Source organism: Engystomops pustulosus, chromosome 1 (genome assembly GCF_040894005.1).
Source record: "Engystomops pustulosus chromosome 1, aEngPut4.maternal, whole genome shotgun sequence".
NCBI classification, from domain to species: domain Eukaryota; kingdom Metazoa; phylum Chordata; class Amphibia; order Anura; family Leptodactylidae; genus Engystomops; species Engystomops pustulosus.
The window spans coordinates 271,167,879-271,190,445 of NC_092411.1; the positions used below are offsets into that span (position 1 = coordinate 271,167,879).

Consider the following 22,567-nt stretch of genomic DNA (forward strand, 5'->3'; position numbering starts at 1 on the left):
TGTAGGGAAATCTGGCAAATCAGACCCGCCCCTGTTGCACTTGCAGAGCTACTGGAGTTACACTTCTATACCAATTCAAGCTTACAAACAAACTTGACTTTGAAACAAACCTAGAGAACCAATAGTGGCCAGAAATTGCCTCTATTTCCACCATCACGTCACCTGCAAGTGGGTGTGGAGTGGGCCAGGACAGGGCATTCCTGCCTCACGCATGCGCCCATTGTGACAAAGACAAGGTCAGACCTAGTGTAGAAGTGCTCCACTAGCACAGTGCATCGCAGCTGCCTGCCGGGATTTATCAGGAGGCATATGCGGGCGCCAGCGTATGATAAATGTGCCCTTAAGTGTCTTTTTTTTTTTCAAGACAGATGATTTGACAATTTGGGGCACTGAACACGATGCATAAACAAATTTAGTTGAAACTTTTTGTGACTTGTCTGAGCTGCTTACTCCTTTTCTCTCAGGCCCCACCTTTGTGCTCCTTCACTCACACAGAGACAGGGGTCACAGCGTGGTGAGCGGACATCAGTGGGGGAAGGAGGAGCTGTACAGGAGCACAAAGGTGGGGGATGAGAGCTGAGGAGTGAGCAGCACAGACAATTTACATGTTTTTTTTCTATCCCTGTCCCGCCGCTCACTGTTCATGCATCCCGTCACCTCCCCGGTGTAAATAGGCATAACGGAAGTTCGCAAACCCTTATTTGTCATTGCTCTCTGTGACGTTATTGGTGCCCGTTACTCTAGGGCCATTTATTTACTCAAGTAGTATTGCAGTATATTGTAAAAGCGACCAGAACCCCTAGGGTTGACAAAAAGTAGAAGATATGCATGGATCATCCTATTATTGTCAAAATGGTTTTTACATTTTTTGCAAGTATTTTCACATTACTTCACTATAGTATATATACAATATATATAGATATCATTCAACTCTGTAAATTAAAACAATGATAAAGCTATGTCTTGAGGAAGGAGCGGAGTAGAAAAACAACAATGCAAAAACGGAAAGGGGTGTAGAAGGTATATCCGTCTTTGTGTCTTCTTAATTTTACATCTGTATTCATAATTATCTCTGAAGAAACCTTGATTACTGATCTATTATAACTTCCGTATGAAATACGGATGTATCAGTATATGCAGACGATCGCTGGACTACAGCCAGAGTTACAGTGTGTGCGTGACGTCATCAGCAGGCGCCGGGTCTGGCGGCACTTCCGGTGCTGGGATCACACGTGGTTTCGGGCTGGAGGCTGCGCTGCTGTCAGGATGGGGAAGAATAATAATAATAATAAAAAGAAGAAAGGGAAGAAGCCTCTGGCAGCAGCCCCGGGGAAGGTGGCCAAGGCCCGCAGCGAGGTCCGGAACAATCCCTTCGAAGTGAAGATCAATAAGCAGAAGTTCACCGTCCTGGGCCGGAAGACCAAGCACGATGTGGGGCTGCCCGGGGTGTCCAAGTCCAAGGCCCTCAGGAAGGTGAGCTGGAGTTATTGGAAAAGGACTACAAGTCCCAGCATGCTCAGGGTCTGGAGCTTAAAGTGCCACACACACTCAGGGCATCTGTAATACCTGATGGGGATGTGACCTCCTAAACACTGCCCCCTGCTAACCCAAGGATGTGTCTGGTATTACAACACAGTGTCATCTGCAGGGTCAGGCTAATTCTTCCTGTGTGCAGCCACAGGAGCGTCCAGGGAACCTAGTTCTCCCATTCTGGCCCCCTGTATGGTTTACAGCTGTCAGACCCACACTGGTTTATCTCATAGGTGATGAGTGTGCAGCATGGAGGCAAAACTTTATTTCCTCCATGTATTTTGAATCCCCCCCCCCCCCACACATACAGAGTTTGCAATCTCTTAGGTATTAATATTCTTTGGCAAGGTATATCTGTATCTTAAAGCTTCCAGTTCTTGCTGTAGCTGAAACATCATGCTAAAAAATACTACTTAGTCTAAATCTACACCTCCTGTTGCACTTAAGGGGTGCTCCAGTGAAGACAGGTTAGTCCCTACATTGTAGATAAGGGCTAACTTGTGATTCGGGGAGAATCTCAATGATGGGACCCCCATGGATCACAAGAACAGGGGTCTGTAGTACACCTGAATGAATAGAGCTAGCTCAGCATAGCTGAGTACAGCGCTCGGCTATCTCTGTCATAGAGATAGCCGAAAGAGATGAATAGAACAACAGGCGCTCTGTACATCCCGGGGTACAACAGACAACTGTTCTTGTGATTCATGGCCCACCACTGACACCCCAATCAGGATAGGCCTCTATCCTGTCATTAGGCACTAATTTGTTGTCACTGGAGAGCTCCTTTAAGGGGAATAGCTGGTGACCTGTATTCATGTGTTGTCCCTGTCCTGATCCATACCAGCGGAACGTCCCAGATTCATCCATCCTGTAACCTGACCCCATAGAAGGAGATTGGAACACGGATCTAACTTCCATTCTTCTGACATCTAGAAGACTTCTATAACCACTGCTATGGGTCAGGGGAACTTGTGGTCTCCAATTCTGCTGATTGGGGGTGTCTCGGCTGTAGGTCCCACCCACAATCATACATTTATCTTATATCCTGTGAAAAGGGATACCTAACCCGTATAATGAAACCTGCTGTCTATATACAACAAATCATATCCACATTCTGTTGGATAAATCCAACCATTCACCTTAAAAAAGGGCCAATATAGGTAAAATCTATACCAACCGTGAACATGTCCGTTAACAAAATTGTATAATAGTTTGGGAAATAATCGTGGAACATGATACGTCATTGATCCCGTCATGACTGAGGATCATTGATGCCTCAATGCCCAGGTCAATTTCTTGACGTTTCGCTATGCGCTTTTTAAGTGACAATATCTATGGAAACACTTTGGATATCAAAACAAATTTTACTTATTTATCATGTGAGACTTTAACTAGATTGAGTAGATTTATTAAATATATTTTTCTTTATAAAACTATCAGAAAAATTACTGCAAATTTTTTTTTTAAGTAGTAAAACTGAATAAACTTTTACTACAAGATGTTATAAATATATACAGCATCATGCCATCGCCCATTTCCCCCAAGTTCAGCTACAGGGGCACAGGGTGCATGTCATGTATGTGATTCTAGGTGAAGCTGCAGGACGAGTGTGCATCGTTCCGATCCATTTAATACTGTGGAGTTGAGCACAGCAATTTCCGGCATTCACATAGGCAGTGAATGGGAATATTGGACATACCAGAACACTGTGCTCAGCTATTTTCAGTGCTCCCATGGTATTGAATGGAGCAGAAGGACACATGCTCTACCTGCTGCTCCACCCATCTCTGTTCTTCGGATTGATGGGTGTCCCTTTCAAATCTGTGGATAACTTGAAAACTGAAGACAATCCCTTTAAGACACAGGCGCCATGTTGCTGTTCAGGACACCCACATGGTCATACTTTGCAGTTCAGGACATAACACCTGCATTTTTTTGGTCTATTTCAGCGTAAGGAGACTCTTCTCAAGGAGTACCAGAAAAGAGGGAAGTCCAATGTGTTCGTGGACAAACGATTTGGAGAATATGACTCCAAGTTAACCTCTGAAGAGAAGATGATGAAGAGGTTTGCCTTGGAGCGACAGGTAAGGAGTTGGTGGTCCGCGCCTGGTGCAGGGGTACTGGGGGCAGTAGCACAGATCTGGTGTTTCATGTATAAGTTGCAGCTGAAACACTGAAGTTCCAATCATGGACCAATTTTCCTACTTAAATTTTGTTTTACCACTTCTTATGCAGGTTACCCCTTGCTATAAAAAAAAAACCCCACCTATACATTTTTTTCCCCATTTTTCCAAACTTTCTGCAGCAACTCTGCTGTGTGTGTGATGGTGTAAATCTGTTTCTTTCCCTAGAAACATGTTGATAAGAAAAGTCTGTACAACCTGAACGAGGAGGAAGAGCTCACTCACTATGGCCAGTCTCTGGCGTCTCTCGAAAAGATGAACGACCCGGTGGATAGTGACAGTGACACGGATGAGCGTGGGGCCTTGTCAGGTGAGACTTGTAGCGTAAAAAAAATTATGTTGAAGGGGTGGGGTAGTTTCTGCAGAATTTGGGGAGTAGGGTTTGTTAGTATGTTAACTTTACCTTTTTCTGAGATGTGACTGCTGAGACCTGTAATTGGCCTCATCAGTTTCCTGTACAGGTGGAGGGAATGGGAAAGATAGGTTGGCACGTTTTTAGTTAGCTTTTTTTTTTTGTGGAATGGGGTCTTGTTTTTGATGGAGCAATTTCGGAGTGCATTACAAGAGTCATTCAATAAGAAATGTACAGGCGGTCCCCTACTTAAGAACACTCGACTTACATACGACCCCTAGTTACAAACGGACCTCTGGATATTGGTCATTACTGTACTTTAGTCCTAGGCTACAATAATCAGCTGTAACAGTTATCACCGGTGTCTGTAATGAAGCTTTAGAGTTATTCCTGGTTCTTATGACAACCCAACATTTTTAAAATCCAATTGTCACAGAGACCAAAAAAGTTCTGGCTGGGATTACAATGATAAAATATACAGTTCCAACTTACATACAAATTCAACTTAAGAACAAACCTACAGACCCTATCTTGTATGTAACCCGGGGGCTGCCTGTAGTTAACATTCCGGTTTTTATTTTTTTTTTAATGCAGCAACAAATTAATATACATTGGAACCTTGGATTATGAGTATAATTCTTTCAGTGCTTATCTAAATCGCTCATATATTTAAGCAAGTTTTCTTAGAAAATCATTGAAACCAAGATGATTGGTTCCACAGTGACTGAATTACTTGGATTACAAGCAAAATTTGTGCTCCTAATCCAAATCGTTCATATATCAAATTGATGCAATACCCTGGATTACAAGCAGAATTTGTGCTCATAATTCAAATTGCGCATATAGATTTCCCATAGGAAATCAATGAAACACACACTGAAAATAGTACAACATCTAGTCACTTTATTTTGTCTACTTCTTTACTTTGTCTGTGTTATACAATTTTGTGAGAGGGGATGGTACAGTAGAGGATGGGAAGGTCTCGCCTAAAGCTTCTATTATGAAATTTTACTTGTAAACCAAGTTACAATTTTTGTAAAATATAAAACTCTTGCAGACAAGCTACTTGACATCCAAGGTTTTTTTTTTTCCACTAGCTGAGTTAACGGCTGCACATTTCGGGGGTGGGGGATTACTGAGAAAGAAAGCGGCTTCCGAACAAACAGAGGAGGAACCCGAAAAGGCCAAATCCAGGAAAGAGCTTATTGAAGAGCTGATTGCTAAATCTAAGCTGGAGAAGGTAGGTCATTGTGTGGATTTTGCTTTAAAGGTCATGGAGATATTGGGTTATATGACCACTATAGGGGTGTGGGGGGTGGCGTTAGTGCGAACTTGTATAGTTTTTAAAATCAAATTTGGGACAATAAGAAGCAGTAATTGATTATTGATCTCTTCGATCCATTTTTGTTTTGTAAAGAGAGAACGGCAGAATCAAAAAGAGAAGACGCATGAACTGACGGAGAAACTTGACAATGACTGGAAAGCCATACAGGGATTGTTGTCTCACAAAGTTCCTAAATCTGAAAGGAAGGCAGAGCCTGAGAAGCCAAAGGTAAGTCTCAGCACGGTGGCTTAGTGGTTAGCATTACAGCCTTGCAGCACTGGGGACCTGAGTTCAAGTCCCAGGGTCAACATCTGCAAAGGGTTTGTATGTTCTCTCAGTGTTTGCGTGGGTTTCCTCCAGTTTCCTCCCACACTCCAAAACATACTGGTAGGCTGATTGGATTGTAAACCCCATTGGGGACAGGGACTGATCTGGCAAGCTCTAGAGATTTGTGGTCTGGTGGTAGTCTATGGAGAGGCATTGGTCTGCATAGGAGCTGTAAACACATCAAGTTCAAAGTTTCTTTGTTCTTTTGCTTAAAATGCACAAATTGATTACAAATTTGGACTTGAGCTTTAATTCACGATGGTATTTGCTTTGTAAATGTGGTCCCTGAGTTTAATAACTTGTGAGATGTCAGTGTCTTTCACATGTACACTAATGTGCTTTATCACCATTTTATCCTAGCCTGACGATTATGACATGACGGTCCGACAACTCGTCTTTGACATGAAAGCAAAGCCGTCCGACAAGATGAAATCTGAAGAGGAGATTGCTAAAGAAGAGCAGGAAAAGCTTCAGAAGCTGGAGGTATGACGAATGGCCCCGAATCAATAAAGATCTGTCTACGTGACACATGCCGTATGTCCTGCAGATTTTATGGTTTTCAGAAATCTCATTGATTCACTGGAGGAAAAAAAAAGCCTGGGATCTACATATCCTTACATGCAAAGAATGCCATATTTTTTTTTTTAAATGAGCACTTAATGGGGGTTGTCCACTTTCAGCAAATAATTTACATTGTTGGTTCTACAATTTTCCAATATATTTTCTGTATGATTTTCTCACTGTTTTGTTGATCTCTACTAGCTGTCATGCTGTCATTGTATAGGATGCTTCATTGCTTCCTTCTTGGTCATTTGATATCACACCAGTGCTCGTTATATCATAAGCTCTGATTACGCTATAACGAGCTGTTCACCTGTGTGACATCACATGAGCAGGGATATAACAAGCCACGAACCTGTGTCACATAACCAGGGAGATAACGAGCCGTGCCGTGCACCTGTGTGACATCTCATGACCAGGGATATAACGATCCATGCACCTGTGTGACATCACATGACTAGGGATATAACAAGCCACGAACCTGTGTCACATAACCAGGGAGATAACAAGCCGTGCCGTGCACCTGTGTGGCATCTCATGACCAGGGATATAACGATCCGTGCTCCTGTGTGACCTCTCATGACCAGGGATATAACGGGCAATGCACCTGTGTGACATCACATGACCAGGGATATAACGAGCTGTGCACCTGTGTGATATCACATGACCGTCGACCAGTGTATATTTACAGCAGAGATCTAGAAAACCAAGAGGCATTGATACAGAAAGTATATTGGAAAATTATACAACTTTTCTTTACACAAACATGGTCAATTATTTATTAAAAGAGGACCATCCATTTTAACTTTGGTTTAGTGGTAGCTGAGCTGCAGTAACATAGTTTGGCCTCAGTTCTCTGATCCTTGGGGGCTGCAAATGTCAGACCCCCCTTTATATTCTGATATTGATGGCCTTTCATTTGGACTGGTCCTTGATATGACCCTGTAATAAAATCTGTAAAAAATTTCTGTGTTTCCTTATTACAGGCAGAACGTCTCCGCCGCATGCGAGGATACACTGAGAAAAAGGAAAAGAAGCCCAAACACATATCTGCCGACGATTTGATGGACGGCTTCATACTGGAGAAGGACGATCGTGTGATGCTTTCATATAAGGTATTTTGTGATTAAATCGGAGCAGAGAGCTTATTTGTCCTCTTACTGTGACTCTTATTCTCTTCCATAATCTGCTTTTCACCCTGAAATGTATGTGAATTCAGTATGACAAGCTGCATGTAAAGTAGTCTATGGAGGGGGAGCATTGAGTCCCAGCAGCTAGGTCTCTTACCACCAAGAGATCATATTAGAGACAGCAGAGATAATAATAGAATAACCTGAAGCCGTGGTACTCTTATGGGTTTGGTTACTGAATTCTTTAAAGTTTGTTAAAAGAGGGAAATGCTTAAAAACTTATTAGAACCTAATAAATCTCATAGGCTGAATAAATTCTCAAGCTAAAGACTTCTTCATGTTTGTGGTTCTAGTAGTAATTTATTTTAATTTTTTTTAGGAGTTTTCCCACAAAGCAAGTTTGGCACTATCCTATGGATAGGGCCTAACTTGCAGATAAGTCGGGGTCTCAGTGATGGAACCCCAGCTCATCATGAGAACGGGGGTTCCGATGTACACCTGTTGCACCCCGAGATGACCGGAGCAGCTGGTCGCGCATGGGTGCACTTCCCTGTTAATTTCTATGGTCACACATCTGGTCACACATGGTCTCTATGGACTGGCTGCTCCGGTCATCTGTGGGTGCGACTGGTGTACATCAGACTTGTGGAGAGCCCATTATTGAGACCCCATACTGATCAGCAAGTTAGGCCCTATCCTTTGACCCGGGCCTAACGTGCTTCATGGGAAAACCTCTCTAATTGTTTTATTGAACAATATGCACTATAAAGAAAAGTATCACAGGTTGTTGGGGGGAGCTCACTGTCAAGCGGTTATTTAGTACTTGTGTTATTATAATACAGGAAGTCCCCGGGTTCCGTACAGGATAGGTTCTGTAGGTTTGTTCTTAAGTTGAATTTGTATGTAAGTTGGAACTGTATATTTTATAATTGTAGTTCCAGATAAAAAATTTTGCCCCAGTGACAATTGCAGTTTCAAATTTTGTGCTGTAATGGGGACAAGGATGATCAATAATACTTCATTACAGACACCTTACAGGCGATTATTACTTTAGTAACATCCAGAGGTCACAGTGGGCAGAGGGGTCCGTCTTTAACTAGGGGTTGTCTGTAAGTCAGGTGTCCTTATGTAGGGGACCGCCTGAACAGTAATAAATAACAGTATGTAGACGGGGGAGGTTAGAAACCATACTACATCAACTGAGTAAGAGGTGACTATGTCTGAGGAGACATTAACAGATGTTTTACTGATTACTTTATTCCTTAATAGGATGGGAAGATGAACCTTCCAGAACCAGAAGACAATAACCTGAAGACTGGAGGAGGAGATAATGATGGTGTTGATGATGATGATGATAAAGACATCAATGACGGCAATGATGCTGGAGATGATGATGATGGTGAAGCAGATGAGGATGCTGAGGGAAGTGATGAGGAAGAGGAGGGGAGTGATGATGAGGACAACCACTCAGACCTGGACTCCAATGAAGAGAGTGAGGAGGAAGATGATGAAGTGCGGGTGAAGATGGCGAAGAAAGACAAAAAGGTCAAAGAGAAGGTTGCAGAGGAGGCCAGTGCTCAGCTCCCATTCACATTTGATGGTGAGTATCTGTAGCAATGAATAAGACCTTTACAAAGTGTTCTATACTAGTATTAATGAGGATATTTTGTATATGGACCAGAACTTTTACTGATTAGGTTGTGAAAATGGAGTGAAAAAGAAACATTTTGGAGATTCTAAGACTTTAACAGCTTAGGTTTGTACTGACTAGTGATGCAAAGATTACTAAAATAATGCAATCACTTGCATCTGGCATGGAGGGGTATAACCATCTACATATACAATCCCAAGGTTTAGGATAAAAACCTAATTTTTTTTTTCGTATGGCTAGTACCGGAGTCGTATGAAGATTTCCAGTCTCTCCTGTGTGACAAGCCTGCGGACCAGCAGCTCATCGTCCTGGAGAGGATCCAGAAGTGTAACCATCCAAGTCTGGCCGATGGGAACAAGGCCAAGCTAGAGGTATGAGAGTAACCTACATGTGCTACTTTAATGGTGTGTTCATACCCCCCTTCCTGCAGATACTACAGGGGTGGTCACCCATCAATAACACCCCATTCACTTCTATGCAAGTTCTGAAGAATTTAATGTAGTATTGCGTATTATAAAGGGGTCTAACACCTCTTTCAAATCTGGCATGTACACTGATTGAAAACATACCTTTATGTCTCTCCATCACGCAGACATCCTTGTTTAAATCCATATGCTAATAAGGTGGTTGCACGCCTAACTCCTAGAATGTTGCTATCCCCTGTATGTGGCGCTTCCCCGCCTCCTAGTGTTCCCCTCCATTCTTCTCCTGCTCATTGGCCTCAGACAGGAGCAGTCAAGCTAGGTACAGCAGTGCTCCAACTGCCTCATTAGCATACAGATTTTACTTGGAATCAGCATGATGGACTGCATATTTTTTTTACCTTAAAGATGGGTGTGAAGATGCTTGAGTCTTCTATGCAAGATGTGTCTGTGACGACCCTTTAGTCCTGATACTTAATTAGACCTGAGAGTGATTTTTATATCTTTTTCCAGAAATTATTTGGTTTCCTGCTGGATTATATCACAGATCTGTCAGAGCAGGAAACTCCGGATCTTCAGACTGTTGACAAGATGATTGTGTAAGTAGACTACGATCTCTTAGTTCATTTTTTGTTTTAAACCAAATTTCTACGCTTACATTTACCCCCATCTACTGGCAGCAAGAGGAAGCTGAAATTTTTACATTCATTAGTAGAGTCAAGTTTTTGAATATGTTTTATTCTTCTGGCCTAATATCACTTAATATGTGGTAAATAGGTCAATTATGTATAATTCAAGTAAAGGAAGAAAAATCACCCCATAGTTAAAGGAGATGTGCTAAGTCCAAGAAAACCTTCCCCTTGACCGTTTTTTTTTTTAAATTTTTTATCATAATTTTTTTTGTTTTATTTTATGTAATTTCATGATCTTCTTCCTCCTTTCTCAGACCTCTGTACAATCTGTGCCAGATGTTTCCGGAAGCGGCAGCGGACTGTGTAAGGAACGTCCTGCAGGATATCGCTCGTGCGGTCAACGAAGAGATCGAATCCAAAGACCGAGCGTCTTACCCAGCGTTACATGTGGTGTGTAGACTATATATTTTTACAAGCTGCTGTAGCTTTAGTCATTTCTGTGATGGCCGACTGTTCCCTGAATCCGTATTCTCTTTTCTCTTTATTTAGCTCCTATATTTCAAGATTACAGGAATTTTGTTCCCTACTTCCGATTACTGGCACCCGGTGGTAACTCCGGCTTTCATTGTAATGAGCCAGTTGCTGTCAAAGGTGAGAGAGGAGGCCTGCGATATGGTCCTACTATTACACATACATGTCCCAGCTATAACTTGTGTTCTGTCCTGGTTCTAGTGTCCCGTCAACTCGTTAGAAGATGCCGCTGCCGGACTCTTTGTCAGTTCCATGGTTCTGGAGTACGTGTCTCTGTCTAAGAGGTTTGTCCCGGAGATGATCAATTTTCTCCTTGGAATTCTTCACTTGGCCACACCACGCAAAGCCGATGTTGGTGAGTGTTTTATTTAGTACGTGAGGTCCAATGGGGGTATACGCCTGCTGTGTGTAGGGCTCAGTGCACACCTCTGTGGGTCACTAGCCGTGTCGCAGATCTGGGCAGAAATAGAATTTGCCCCATTTTTTGTGGTGCAGCTGCCCAGCTCAGACATGCACAAAGTATCTCCATAGCAGGCGTGAACTGACTGCCGTTTTTCCTGCTCTCACGGCCGCCATTAACAAACGTGTGCATAGAGCCTAACTGGACAAGCAGCAATTAACTGATTTACTTTGCTGTGTGTCTTAAAGGGCAGCAAACTTCTCCTACAACCCGGGTGCAAACCCAAAACCCTATCCTATCCTATAGAAATAAACTTTGTTTCCGTTCCTTATAAGTTTGAAGATCACGGCTTGCTGTCAATGAAAACATACATGTTACAAATAGCAATGAAATTGCTGCTGACGCTGTTTCTCTGCTTCGTATTAAAGGGGTTGGGCTGTTTAAGCAAGTTATTCCTTATGTCTGACCTTCCCATACTAATGGATGGAGCAGCAGGACGCCTGCTCTTCCACCAGTTGGTGATAATGGGGTCTTAATTTTGTGATCTGTTGAGGTCCCAGCTGTCAGCCCTTCACCGATAACCTTGTAATAGGTGTTAACTTTATCTCCTGCACGACGGCTGTATGACTATATACGTCCGATTTGCACATGCCCCATGCAGAAAGGACGGTTATAAAGGCCATGACGGTGGGTAACTTCAAACAGCTCCTGATCCCTGGCACCTAGAAACACAATGAAGGTGTCATATTAAACAGGAGAATCTCCCCTTTTTAATATGGATTGAGTATGGATGGATGCTTCACCGAACCAGAGATATACACCTTTAAAGTTGTACATAGAAATTAGATCTTTATGTACAGCTTTCAATTCCCGATTTATAACTTTAAGAGAGGATTCTGGTTATGTGAAGCATCCCGACACATCTAGGTGGAAAGGTTCAGGAGATATAGGTGTTTAAAGTGTGCTGCAGCTAAGACTTTCACTTTGCAGAAGTACATGCACCCTCTGCATCTGTAGCTGAACCTGGGAAAGGGTGGAATGATGCTATACATATTTATAGGATAATTCAGAAAAATTACAAAAAAGCTTATTTTTTAACATTTGTAGTCCATTATTCGGCAAATTTATGCAAGAAAATATGGGGCTCCGCTATCTCCATCAGTCATGTCATTATTTTGAGGCCCTTGTTCTTATGAATGGTGGGGTTTTCAGTAGTTGCACCCCCACACCAATAAGTTACTTATCACCCATCTTCTGGATAGGGGATAACTTTCTATTCTTGGAATGTCCCTCTGACTACATGGCGTGAGTTTAGCACCGTCACCTATCTCCTATATTCATTGGCGGGTGGCTGTGTTTATCCGCGGCCGATCCTGCATTTGCCCGTTTACTCTTCCCCGCTGTGCAGAGACGCTATATTAATACCTCTGAGTATTTTCTGGCCAGGTACATTAGTATTTTCATCACTTTAGTCGACCGTGGCTGTATATTTTATCCTCGTAACATTAAACATTCACACGCTCGCTGCATAGTACAATAAACATTGGCCCTGAGATGAATAAGATGTGTGTGAACGAGACCAGTTTCATTCCAGCTGGATGGCGGCGATGGGTTACATGTTTTATATGAAAGTTTATTTGCCTTTCCAGAATGTGGAAGACATAGTAAGTCTTATGTTGGTACAGTACAGGCTTATTAGTCTATAGGGCGCCAAGTAGATGTCCATAATACCGGCATGTGGATTGGTCTTCATGAAGTCCACTCCATGTCCGGCTCTTACTAAAGACCCAAGAACTCCGGTCCTGATTTTATTACATAATCTCTGCAAGAATTTGTTCCTGGACTGAAATCCTCGTTGGTTATCTCTGAGTTTCTAGGTCAAGACGTCCTGAACAGATCTGTAGTAAAATGTGGCGTCTGTAGTCTGCACCCGTCCATGTATAGATCACGCTCTGCCCTTCTATTCTGGTTCTCTACACCTCTGGTCTATGAGTTTCTTTCTGACTGTTTCATCTTGGCAGATTATGTCGTGGTCCCTCCATTTAAGCTCCATGGGAAGTCTGTGGAGCTCCTATTGGTCGATTGTACAACGGATTCTGCATCGTGGGTGAAGAGTAATCTGCCGCTGACATCCATCAATGGCCTGGACACTGAGGACGGGACTGAGATCAATCATTTTAAGTGAGTATCAATGAAAGAACACTCTGGTTTCCCAGTATGTGCAAAGCAAGGCTTAACCCAACAACTAGTGTTCTCAAGAGTACATACACTTTATACAAGGTTTGTAGTTTCACTTAACTACCACATAGTGGTAATGAACTTTAACAACCCCCTCTTAAAAAGCAATGGTCATGCAGGCTCTTTAGCTATAGTGTGTATAGAACTAAAACTATAGAAATCTTGTCTGCCTTCATCAGTCCTATAGAGGGGCAAGAGCTTCTCCTAGAGCTTCACTAGATAAACCTATAACTTTCTGATGTGCGATGCTTCCCTCTAGGCTGACGTGTATAGCCGTGTGCTTGGACCTGGTCAGAAGATGTGTGGACAACTATGGAACATCACCGGCTTTTAAAGAGATTTTCAGCCCAATAGAGAAGGTTATCCGAGAATATCTGCCCCGGAACACGTATCCCGAGACTATCCAGGTAAGGGTTTTATTCTTCCTTTATATGGTGTTTGTGTATATATAATGGATCCTTTTCAAGAGCAGTTTTTTTTGTTTGTTTCTTTAAGGATTTGTGTAAGAACATCCTGGAAGATATTGAGAGGTGCAGTAAGAAGCCTTATAGTCCCCTTGTCTTTGAGAAACAGTTGCCCGTCCCAGTGAAGATGTACACTCCTAGGGTCACGCCTGTGTGAGTATCCCCAGCAAATCTTCTAACTGGTGTTGGTGACCGTTCTGACCTGTGTTAAGATAAAAAATTGCACATTTCGGTTTAAGTAAATTTCCCTATTTGCTCTCCTCACGGCAGGTTGGATTTCGGCAAAAAACGGGCAGCCAACAAAGAGGATCGCGAGCGGAAGAGGCTGGTCAACAAACACAAGCGGGAGTACAAGAGCGCCATCCGAGAAATCCGCAGGGACAACGAGTTCCTGGCCCGAGAGAAACTGGCAGAGACCATGCAGAAGTCAGTGACTATGCCTCTTGGCTATTTCTTTCATTGTATTGTACAATTACATTTTTTTGCCAGGCAGTGTAATGACCGTAGAAAAATGCAACTTGGCTGCTGCAGAACCTCTTAGTAGACCTTTCTATCCAGTGGTGACTTATTGATGTATACAAAACACTCTTTACCTTGTCACCTCTCCTCTTTTCAGAAATTACATTTCTGTTCCTCTGTTATTCTTCCTTCACATTTTTTATGTATTAATTGACAGCTGAGTGGTATGGATTAGGGGTTATAGCCCTGGTGGGCCAGGGTTAAACTATGCAGTCACACACTTCAAAAGTTAGTTGTCAATGAATTCATACATTTCCAGGAGGAATAATGGAAACATAAGAACAGATGCTCCGGAATTGTTTATAGTGAATACAGTTATTAAAGTTGTGTAGAAAATTTTCCTTCTATTTCTAATCCCTCAATTTTGTTTTTCCAGGGACGCCGAGAGGAAACGCAAGTTAAAGGCCATTTTCCACGATTTGTCAACGCAGGAAGGTGAATGGAAAGCCTTGAAGAGGTTAAAAATGAAGCGCAAGTAATACGGACTCTTTTGAAGCGATAGGAGCTGCCAGGCACAGGCTTCCTACGGACTCTGTTATCAGACTGCGGCTGCTTTTCCATTTTACGGAACAATTCTGTATTATCCTAGAGTGGGACGCTGGACACCGAGAGCCTAAGCGGTTGTATAAAGATACGTTTTATCCAGGACTAAGCAGTTATGGAAGCCTCAGACTTATCCAAGTTGTCTTTTTACGTGTAAAGTAAAACGCAATGGGGGAAACCTGTATTTGTGGATTGTTTTGTAATTACACACAAGATTCTATCCAACATGTTTTATCATTTTTATCATGTTGAATTTATGTTATGTGACTTCATATATTATTATAAGGTTGTTTTTGTCCATGTAGTCCTATGTATCTCTATGGCCTCATACACACACATTCACACACATTGAGAGCGTTTCTAGGTCCCCTGGTACTGCACTAGTTCTAAGGCTCAGAGCTGCCATGGTAGTCGCTGACAACCACAAGATAAAATTAGGAGCCCATTTTTTGGCTTTGCATGCTCTAATAGTTTTATTTATGGTCATTTCATATATTCATACTTGATACAGAAAAGATATAAATATATAGTTGTCTCTAAGTATAATCTGTCATTTCCCAGTAGTATTGAATAGACATGCAATGTGCTAATCTGTGAGAATAGAGAATAAAAGCGGTGAGGCTACGATAGCGGCCGGTGCTATCCCATGCGTCTGGTGATCTGCTTGATCCCCTCTTCTATGATCCTCTGCGTTATGACTTGTCACCTCGTGCTAAAAAGAGAAAAACGCAAAGTAAATCTATGTTCTACAGAACTAAAGGACCAACAACTTCGCCAAAGCTGAATCATTAATAGAGTTGAGTGGATTCTATAGTCGGGTTTCACAACCTGAGCCGGACATATTGCCGAATTGGTGGCGGACAGCCAATCCGGCAGATTGAAGACCTTACAACTAGCCATGGCTATAATTGGCCCGGGGTCCGCTCATGTATACCCTGTACATCTATATTCCACCGATTAAATGGAATTTTCTCTCTAGCCTCCACCATTCCGACTAATTAATGTCAACATTTTTGGGTCTTTTCTGTCAGATGGGTTGAGCCAGATTGTCGATTTCAGTCCAGGACCACCCATTTGACCGAGCATTAGCATGTTCTTGGTTACTTGATATTCTAATTAGGCTCTAATTAGTCAGCCTAATTCTACGTTTAACTAGGGTTCCTTGGGAAACAGTATATCCATGGCTTTTTACATAGATGGGACAAACTAATAGTTCAACTTCAAGGGGTTGTAACAACTGAGGACCTGACGGCCGTGACCTCTGTCGATCATAAGGTCATGACCCACAGCAATCTAGAGGTCAGGGAGTGTGCTTGTTTTTATCAATGGGTGGAGCGGCAAAACAAACATGTCCTATCCCTTCATACAATACTAAGGGAGTGTTGGGAAATTGTCGAGCATAGTGCGCTTGTACCTCCAGCACTCTTTCATTGTTTATGGAAGAGCCAGAGTCCTGAGCGCAGCAATTTTGAACTCTACCATGGATGGAGACCCTGGATGCGTGCTCGTGTCGCTGCTCCACCCATTATTGATAGCGGGACACACGTCCTCCATATTGCTGGGGGGTCACTCTCTCAATCCCACAAGTTGGGCCATGACCAATGAGATCTTTTATCTACAAGTTAAGGGATACCGTTCACTTCAGTAGCATGTAACTGCCATACCAGGCCCGATTAGTGAGTGATACCTTCATTCTCTTTTATGCCAAGCCTTTCCTCTTCTCCTTCCAGCAGTTTCCTGTACACTGCGATCTCCGCATCTAGCTTCAGCTTAATATTCAGAAGGTCTTGGTAATCCTGCAAATATCGTGCCAGATCTGCCTTTGTTGTTAGGAGGCGATCTTCCAGCTGAGCGATGATGTCATGAAGTGCACTGACTTCTTCCAAGTGCCGCTCCTGCAGGTCCTCCAGCTGCCTCTCCAAGGCTTCATTACGTGCCTTCAGGCCGTCTATCTGGTTCTGCAGATCGGACACCTGGGAGCTATATTTAGTGATGTCCTCCCTGATATGCCTGATCTTCTCTTCGTTCTTGACCACCTGTCCTTTCACCGTATTGAGCTTAGTCTTGTACCACTTCTCAGCCTCTTGAATGTTTTTGCTGGCAGCTTGTTCAATCTGAACCCGCAAGGCTCTTAAGGCTGCCAGTAGGTCGGGTCGGGAACTTTCAATCTCCACGTTCACCTTTGACTCTTCGATTTGCTTCAATAAGTCGGCCACCTCTTCGTCGTGGATTTTTTTGAGGAACTCTATCTCGTCCACCAGCTGTTCCACTCTCCTTTCCAGTTCCAACTTTTGTACGGTGGCATCGTCCACATCTTGACGAAACTCTCGTAGTGTCCTCTCTGCTTCCTCTGGCAAAAGAAATATAAAATTTTGTTTTACCATTCATACATTTTGGCAAAGAGGGCTAGGTTTTACTCATACACACAAAACAACAGGTACTTATGTACACGGGTTGGACTATGTTAAATCTTTTTGGTGCTTCTGGATGATTGTCCTTTTCTCGTTGTGGTGACCCAGTTTGCATGTTCTGAACTCCTTCTTCCTTTATTCCTGCCTTGTCCTACACAATATGACCCTCTTTTCCACATGAATTATGTGAAATGACCCTCTTGGCTGGTACTGAATACAACCCCCAAGAGAAATCTTCTGGTTACATAATCAAATCTATAGGTCCTACAACGTTGATGTTGAGTACCCTCACCAACAATATTCCTCTGCCACAACTTACTATGTGCCCTTTGTCACTTGGTTCCAAGTTGGACAACTCAAGTGACAACTCCATTCACAGCTCAAAAGATAAAAAATTTTTTAGTCCATTGATCACTAGTTCTAAGGGACTTGCCCACATGTGGTCAGCTGTACTATGTGATTGCCATTCCCCATTCGGTCGTATTACCGATACTACATTATCGATAATTAGTTGACATGGAACTAAAATGATGGCATATTTCTACAAATATGAATTGTATTTTCTCAGCCACATCCATCCCACAGATTCAGTAGGTGCTTTGGAATTATTACGTAACTGCATCTCAATCCAATGTTGTCACCGGTGACTAAACCCATAACAATATAAGAGGCGGCCTGTAAGTGTCTCCATCTGTCCTTGACTGAACACAGCTTGATGTGATGCCAGCATTGTGGTAACACAACAACCATTAAGCTGGTTCTCCACATACATTACTGGTTATCTACCAAATGTAGTGACCTCCAGTAGTCCAATATTAAAAATAACCTTACCCCCCACCATGACCTACACAGAAGTATTTTGTATGTGATATAGAAAGGTGGAAGAAGGTTAGGGTTGGCTGAGGGATCTGACTGATCATCTCTAGGGGTGGTTTTCGGTGGTGGAGTTGGGAGTCTCACGCCCCTCAGAAGACTTGACCAAAGCGCTTGGCACTTGTCGGCTCATTTTTTGTAATTCTAAGGGGATTTTTGTACATGATAAACTGCATGTTGCTAGGTACAAAAGCCTCAGGGCTCTTTCACATTAGCATTGTTTTTCACATCCATGGTTCATCGATTTTCATGAATGCCTCACAAAGCCATTAATTTCTATGGATATTTTCACATAAGCTTATTTTTTTTCACTCATCTGTTGTCTGTGATAAAAATTATGAAACCTTTTTTTTCACTGGTGCGGATCACAGAAAGCAATAGAAGTCTATAGGTCAGCAAAAAAAACAAACGTGTTTTTTTTTTCCACTGATGAGGCTGAAAAACCAGGTGTGATTTTTTTCAAAACAATGTTAAACCTTCAGTATTTTTTGCGGACACGGAGACAAAACGTAAAGGATGCGCAACTGAAGCTGAGCACCAACACCAATGTGAAAGAGCCCTTAGCCTTCAAACCCTAAAAAAAATATCACTCACTCTTGTACATCCATGTTTTTTAAGATGAAAACCTTCCCTTACAATATGCGGTTTTACAAAGTCTCCAAAATGACAGAAAACCACCACTATAATAGAAAAAATAACCAAACCTAATAAGAGGATGACTAGGGGTGATGCCACACATGGCGTTTTCAGTCCTCTTTAAAACGCATCCGTTTTTTACTATTTTCAATGCGTTTGGCAGCTTTGAACCTGTTTATCTATTAAGATAAATAGGTTCAAAGCAGCCAAACACATGGTAAACGGTAAAAAACAAATGCATTTTAAAAATGGACCAAAAACGCCATCTGTGACATCACCCTTAACCAAACCTAATAAGAGGATGACTATTTTTTCTACTACAGTGGTGGTTTTCTAAGGGTGATGACAAACATGGCGTTTTTGGTCCATTTTTAAGCATGTGTTTTCAGTCCGTTTAAAACTGCATCCATTTTTTTTACCGTTTTCAATGCCTTTGGCTGCTTTGAACCTGTTTATCTATTAAGATAAATATGTTCAAAACAGCCAAACGCATGGTACACGGTTCAAAAACAGATGTGTTTTAAAAATGGACTGAAAATACATGCTTAAAAACTGACCAAAAACACCATTTGTGGCATTTCCCTAAGGCAGTGATGGCGAACCTTTTCGAGACCGAGTGCCCAAACTACAGCCAAAATCCATGTATTTACCGTGAAGTGCCAACATGGAATTTTAAGTAGTAACTTATTGCTACCTGTTCTTCCACATCTTTCATTTGTATTGGCCTTTCCTCTCTGTAGAGGAAGAATAATTGGTCGAGCAGGATGACCTCCAAAGACATTGCAGTTCTTTCAACAGTTCTCAGTTTTCCCACAGCCAATCTAGTGTCGCTGTAAAATAGCACTGAGAGCAGCATTTCTTAAGTTGCCTGGGACTGCAAGATTTGGTGGATTTGATCCATATTCTGTCCTGGGGTGATGGCCCGAGTGCCCACAGAAATGGCTCTGAGTGCCACCTCTGGCACCCGTGCCATAGGTTCGCCACCACTGCCCTAAGGCCTTGCAAATATCCTCTTGTTCTCCGTGCGTCTGGAGACACATAGAGATAATGATTTGGAGTTGCCGGGAACTAAAACCTCAGCAGACTTTCTGTGGAGAATGTAATTACCGGGCTCATGACATCTGTAAATAATCCTGTTTTGCTGTCTTTATCCTTTAATAATTGGCCATGAACAGGTCGTCTGTGAACCCAGATTATAGCGCCGATGTAAAGCCCATAGTAGTGTTTTTTTGTTTTTTTTTTATCTATCACCCAATGATTCAAAAAACCCATGACAGAATTGATAAAGACCGAATGTTGTACTTCAACCACAGGCCGTGATTATGGATGGGACCATCACCCTCGGCTGTTTCTATATCCTCCCTTAGACCTGCGGCTGGCTCTCTACATGTGTAATGTATCATACTGGTATCTTATGTGGCAGAGGGGCCTCTGAACGCTCTTAAATGCCATGGATTGGCTTTGACTTATGCCTCTACATCCCCTATAGCTGCTACAACTATAGATTTCATAAACATGAGATCAAAACCTAAAATCGCTTTAACCAATAAGAGATTGAGTTACGCTCCCTATTGCTTTATCCACTGATGGGTCCTTCTTAAACATCTACTGCCTTCTTCAGGAGTTATCCATTGATTTACATATTGAACTCATCTGACCACAATGATAATGTTGGGACAATAAAATGCACCATCAACCCTAATTTCCAGGCCTCAGAGGCACTGATATGACATCCCTCTATGAGCTTCTTACCTTTTAAGGCTAACTCCTCATCACATTTAGCATTCCAGATATCAATTTCTTCCTCCAAGTTTCCCCGCTCGATATCGGCTGCACCTTTTTCTTTGTTCAACTTCTCAATCAATTCCTTAAGCTCTTTGAACTGTTTCTCGTATTCATCAGATACACCAGGTCCTCTTTCCTTCAGACGTCTGTTCAGCTCCTCCACCTCATCAAGTAAGGTCTTGTTCTTCTGTTCCAATGACCGCACCTTATCAATGTAGCCGGCAAATCGATTGTTCAACTCCTGGAGCTCTTCCTTCTCATTAGGACGGTGGGTGTAGACCTTGGTGGTGGCCTCTTCCAATGTTCTTTGGAGTCCATCCCTAGCAGTAGAGTTGGAGGCACAAGTCCTACTGGATTCATTTACAGTCAGGGTCTTCTGGGAAAATGAAGCACTCTTCATTTTTAGTCTTGTCTTCAACCTTAGCACAGGGAAGTAGAATGACCATATCCAAGGAGAAACTTATATACGAAGTTCTGGAATGTGACATGTAGACTGCAGCTGTACAGGTATAATGTATGGGCTCAATTAACAGAATAGCTAATGTGCTGGTGGGGATGGAACCAGCACTAATCACATTCTTCAAGTTCTACATGAAAGTGCAAAATAACTGATGCGATACATGATGAGGGTGATATCACAGGAACCATGACACAACCAAAAACATTTACTAAATAACCTTGGTGATTCCCAACTATTACAGATCTCTGTCAAAATCTTCTTCAAGGGAAATCTGAGCGTTGCGTATCTCCAATAAGAGGTCCTAAAAGATCAGGGAAATCTGAGGTTCACATATTGACTACATCTTCATGAAGATCCAAAACAGATATTAAATATTGTCTGCATTTCCATGAAGGTCCAAAAAGGCTCAGGGACAACTGAGGTTCACATATTGACTACATCTCCTTTGAGGTCCAAAACAGATAAGAGAATTCTGAGCTTCACATATTGACTACATCTTTACAAAGGACCAAAAAAGATCAGGAAAATCTGAGGTTCATATTTTGACTCCATCTCTATGAAGGTGAACCTCAGATTTCCCTGATCTTTTTTTGGTCAGTGAGATCTGAGGTTCACATATTGTCAACATCTCCATGAAGGTCCTAAAAAGATCAGAGAAATCTGAGCTCTATGTATTGTATGCATTTCCATGAAGGCCGACAAAAGATCAGGGGAATCTGAGATTCGCATATTGACAACATCTCTATAAAGGTCCAAAACAGAAAAGGAAAATCTGAGCTTGAGCATGACTTTATCTCAATGAAGGTCTAAAAAAAAGATAAGTCACACGAGTCCCCAGTTTCCATGTTCAGGTTTATGAATGTAGTTTTTGAAACCAGAACCAGAAGAGGATTACTTGATTTTTATATTGTATATCCTTTTGTTATCCACCAAAGTTTTGGTCTAAAAAATGCTGGATAAATTGCTATCTTAAGAAGAGACTGCGGTGCTCAGATCAATGCTGTGGTTTCTTAAAGGGATTGTTACAAGGTCTATTGTTATGTCCTATAAACAGTCTGACTGAGCATGAGGTTGGGGTTAACTACTCATAAATACCTTAAATCAGATCTGTGCCGAAAGTTGATGAGCACATCTCGTGTATCATCTTCCATTGTACAAGTTTCTGACACTTTCATAGTATTGAATGGAGCAGCAGGACACATACTAGACTACTGCTCCATTTGTTGGTAAGAATAAGTCCTTTGTTCTTGTAATATGGACAAGGGATATTCCCATCTAGGTCAACATCTGCAAAGAGTTTATATGTTCTGTACGCGTTTGCGTGGGCTTCCTCCAGGTCCTCCGGTTTCCTCCCACACTCCAAAACATACTGGTAGGTTGATTAGATTGTGAGCCCCATTGGGGACAGGGACTGATTTGGCAAGTTCTGTGCAGCGCTGCATAATCTGTGTGCGCTATATAAATAAAGGAAATATTATTATTATTAAGGGATAGCAATAAAACTTGACTTAACCCACTTAACTTACTAATCCCTCTACTCTATACCAACACACTGCTTTACATAGTAAAGTGGCTATGTTTTGTATTGCGACTCG

The 22,567-nt window shown here is 42.2% G+C and overlaps 2 protein-coding genes across 2 annotated transcripts; one reads left to right on the top strand and one right to left on the bottom strand.

Moving 5' to 3' along the window:
* The first annotated feature begins 1,149 nt into the window (after nucleotides 1-1,149).
* NOP14 (NOP14 nucleolar protein) lies at nucleotides 1,150-15,107 on the top strand. Its single transcript, XM_072126173.1, has 18 exons — nucleotides 1,150-1,473; nucleotides 3,480-3,614; nucleotides 3,882-4,023; nucleotides 5,163-5,305; nucleotides 5,483-5,617; nucleotides 6,077-6,199; nucleotides 7,264-7,392; nucleotides 8,677-9,007; nucleotides 9,299-9,429; nucleotides 9,994-10,079; nucleotides 10,427-10,562; nucleotides 10,662-10,763; nucleotides 10,845-10,998; nucleotides 13,065-13,224; nucleotides 13,541-13,688; nucleotides 13,777-13,898; nucleotides 14,016-14,171; nucleotides 14,641-15,107. Exons 1-18 carry the CDS (start codon nucleotides 1,267-1,269, stop codon nucleotides 14,741-14,743), a joined length of 2,643 nt encoding a protein of 880 aa, XP_071982274.1. The 5' UTR covers nucleotides 1,150-1,266; the 3' UTR covers nucleotides 14,744-15,107.
* Nucleotides 15,108-15,266: 159 nt separating this feature from the next.
* LOC140080538 (vimentin-like) lies at nucleotides 15,267-20,959 on the bottom strand. The gene is made up of 3 exons (XM_072126174.1): nucleotides 20,480-20,959; nucleotides 16,495-17,157; nucleotides 15,267-15,519 (listed from the first exon to the last, which is right to left on the bottom strand). Exons 1-3 carry the CDS (start codon nucleotides 20,910-20,912, stop codon nucleotides 15,500-15,502), a joined length of 1,116 nt encoding a protein of 371 aa, XP_071982275.1. The 5' UTR covers nucleotides 20,913-20,959; the 3' UTR covers nucleotides 15,267-15,499.
* Between the last annotated feature and the right edge of the window lie 1,608 nt (nucleotides 20,960-22,567).

Coding starts and splice junctions, on each gene's coding strand:
- NOP14 (XM_072126173.1), top strand. CDS start 1,267: ATGGGGAAGAATAATAATAATAATAAAAAGAAGAAAGGGAAGAAGCCT. Junction 10,563..10,661: donor CTTACCCAGCGTTACATGTG/GTGTGTAGACTA, acceptor CTCTTTATTTAG/CTCCTATATTTCAAGATTAC. Junction 13,899..14,015: donor ACTCCTAGGGTCACGCCTGT/GTGAGTATCCCC, acceptor TCCTCACGGCAG/GTTGGATTTCGGCAAAAAAC.
- LOC140080538 (XM_072126174.1), bottom strand. CDS start 20,912: ATGAAGAGTGCTTCATTTTCCCAGAAGACCCTGACTGTAAATGAATCC. Junction 17,158..20,479: donor TGAGGAGTTAGCCTTAAAAG/GTAAGAAGCTCA, acceptor TTCTTTTGCCAG/AGGAAGCAGAGAGGACACTA. Junction 15,520..16,494: donor TGGCATAAAAGAGAATGAAG/GTATCACTCACT, acceptor TTCTCTTTTTAG/CACGAGGTGACAAGTCATAA.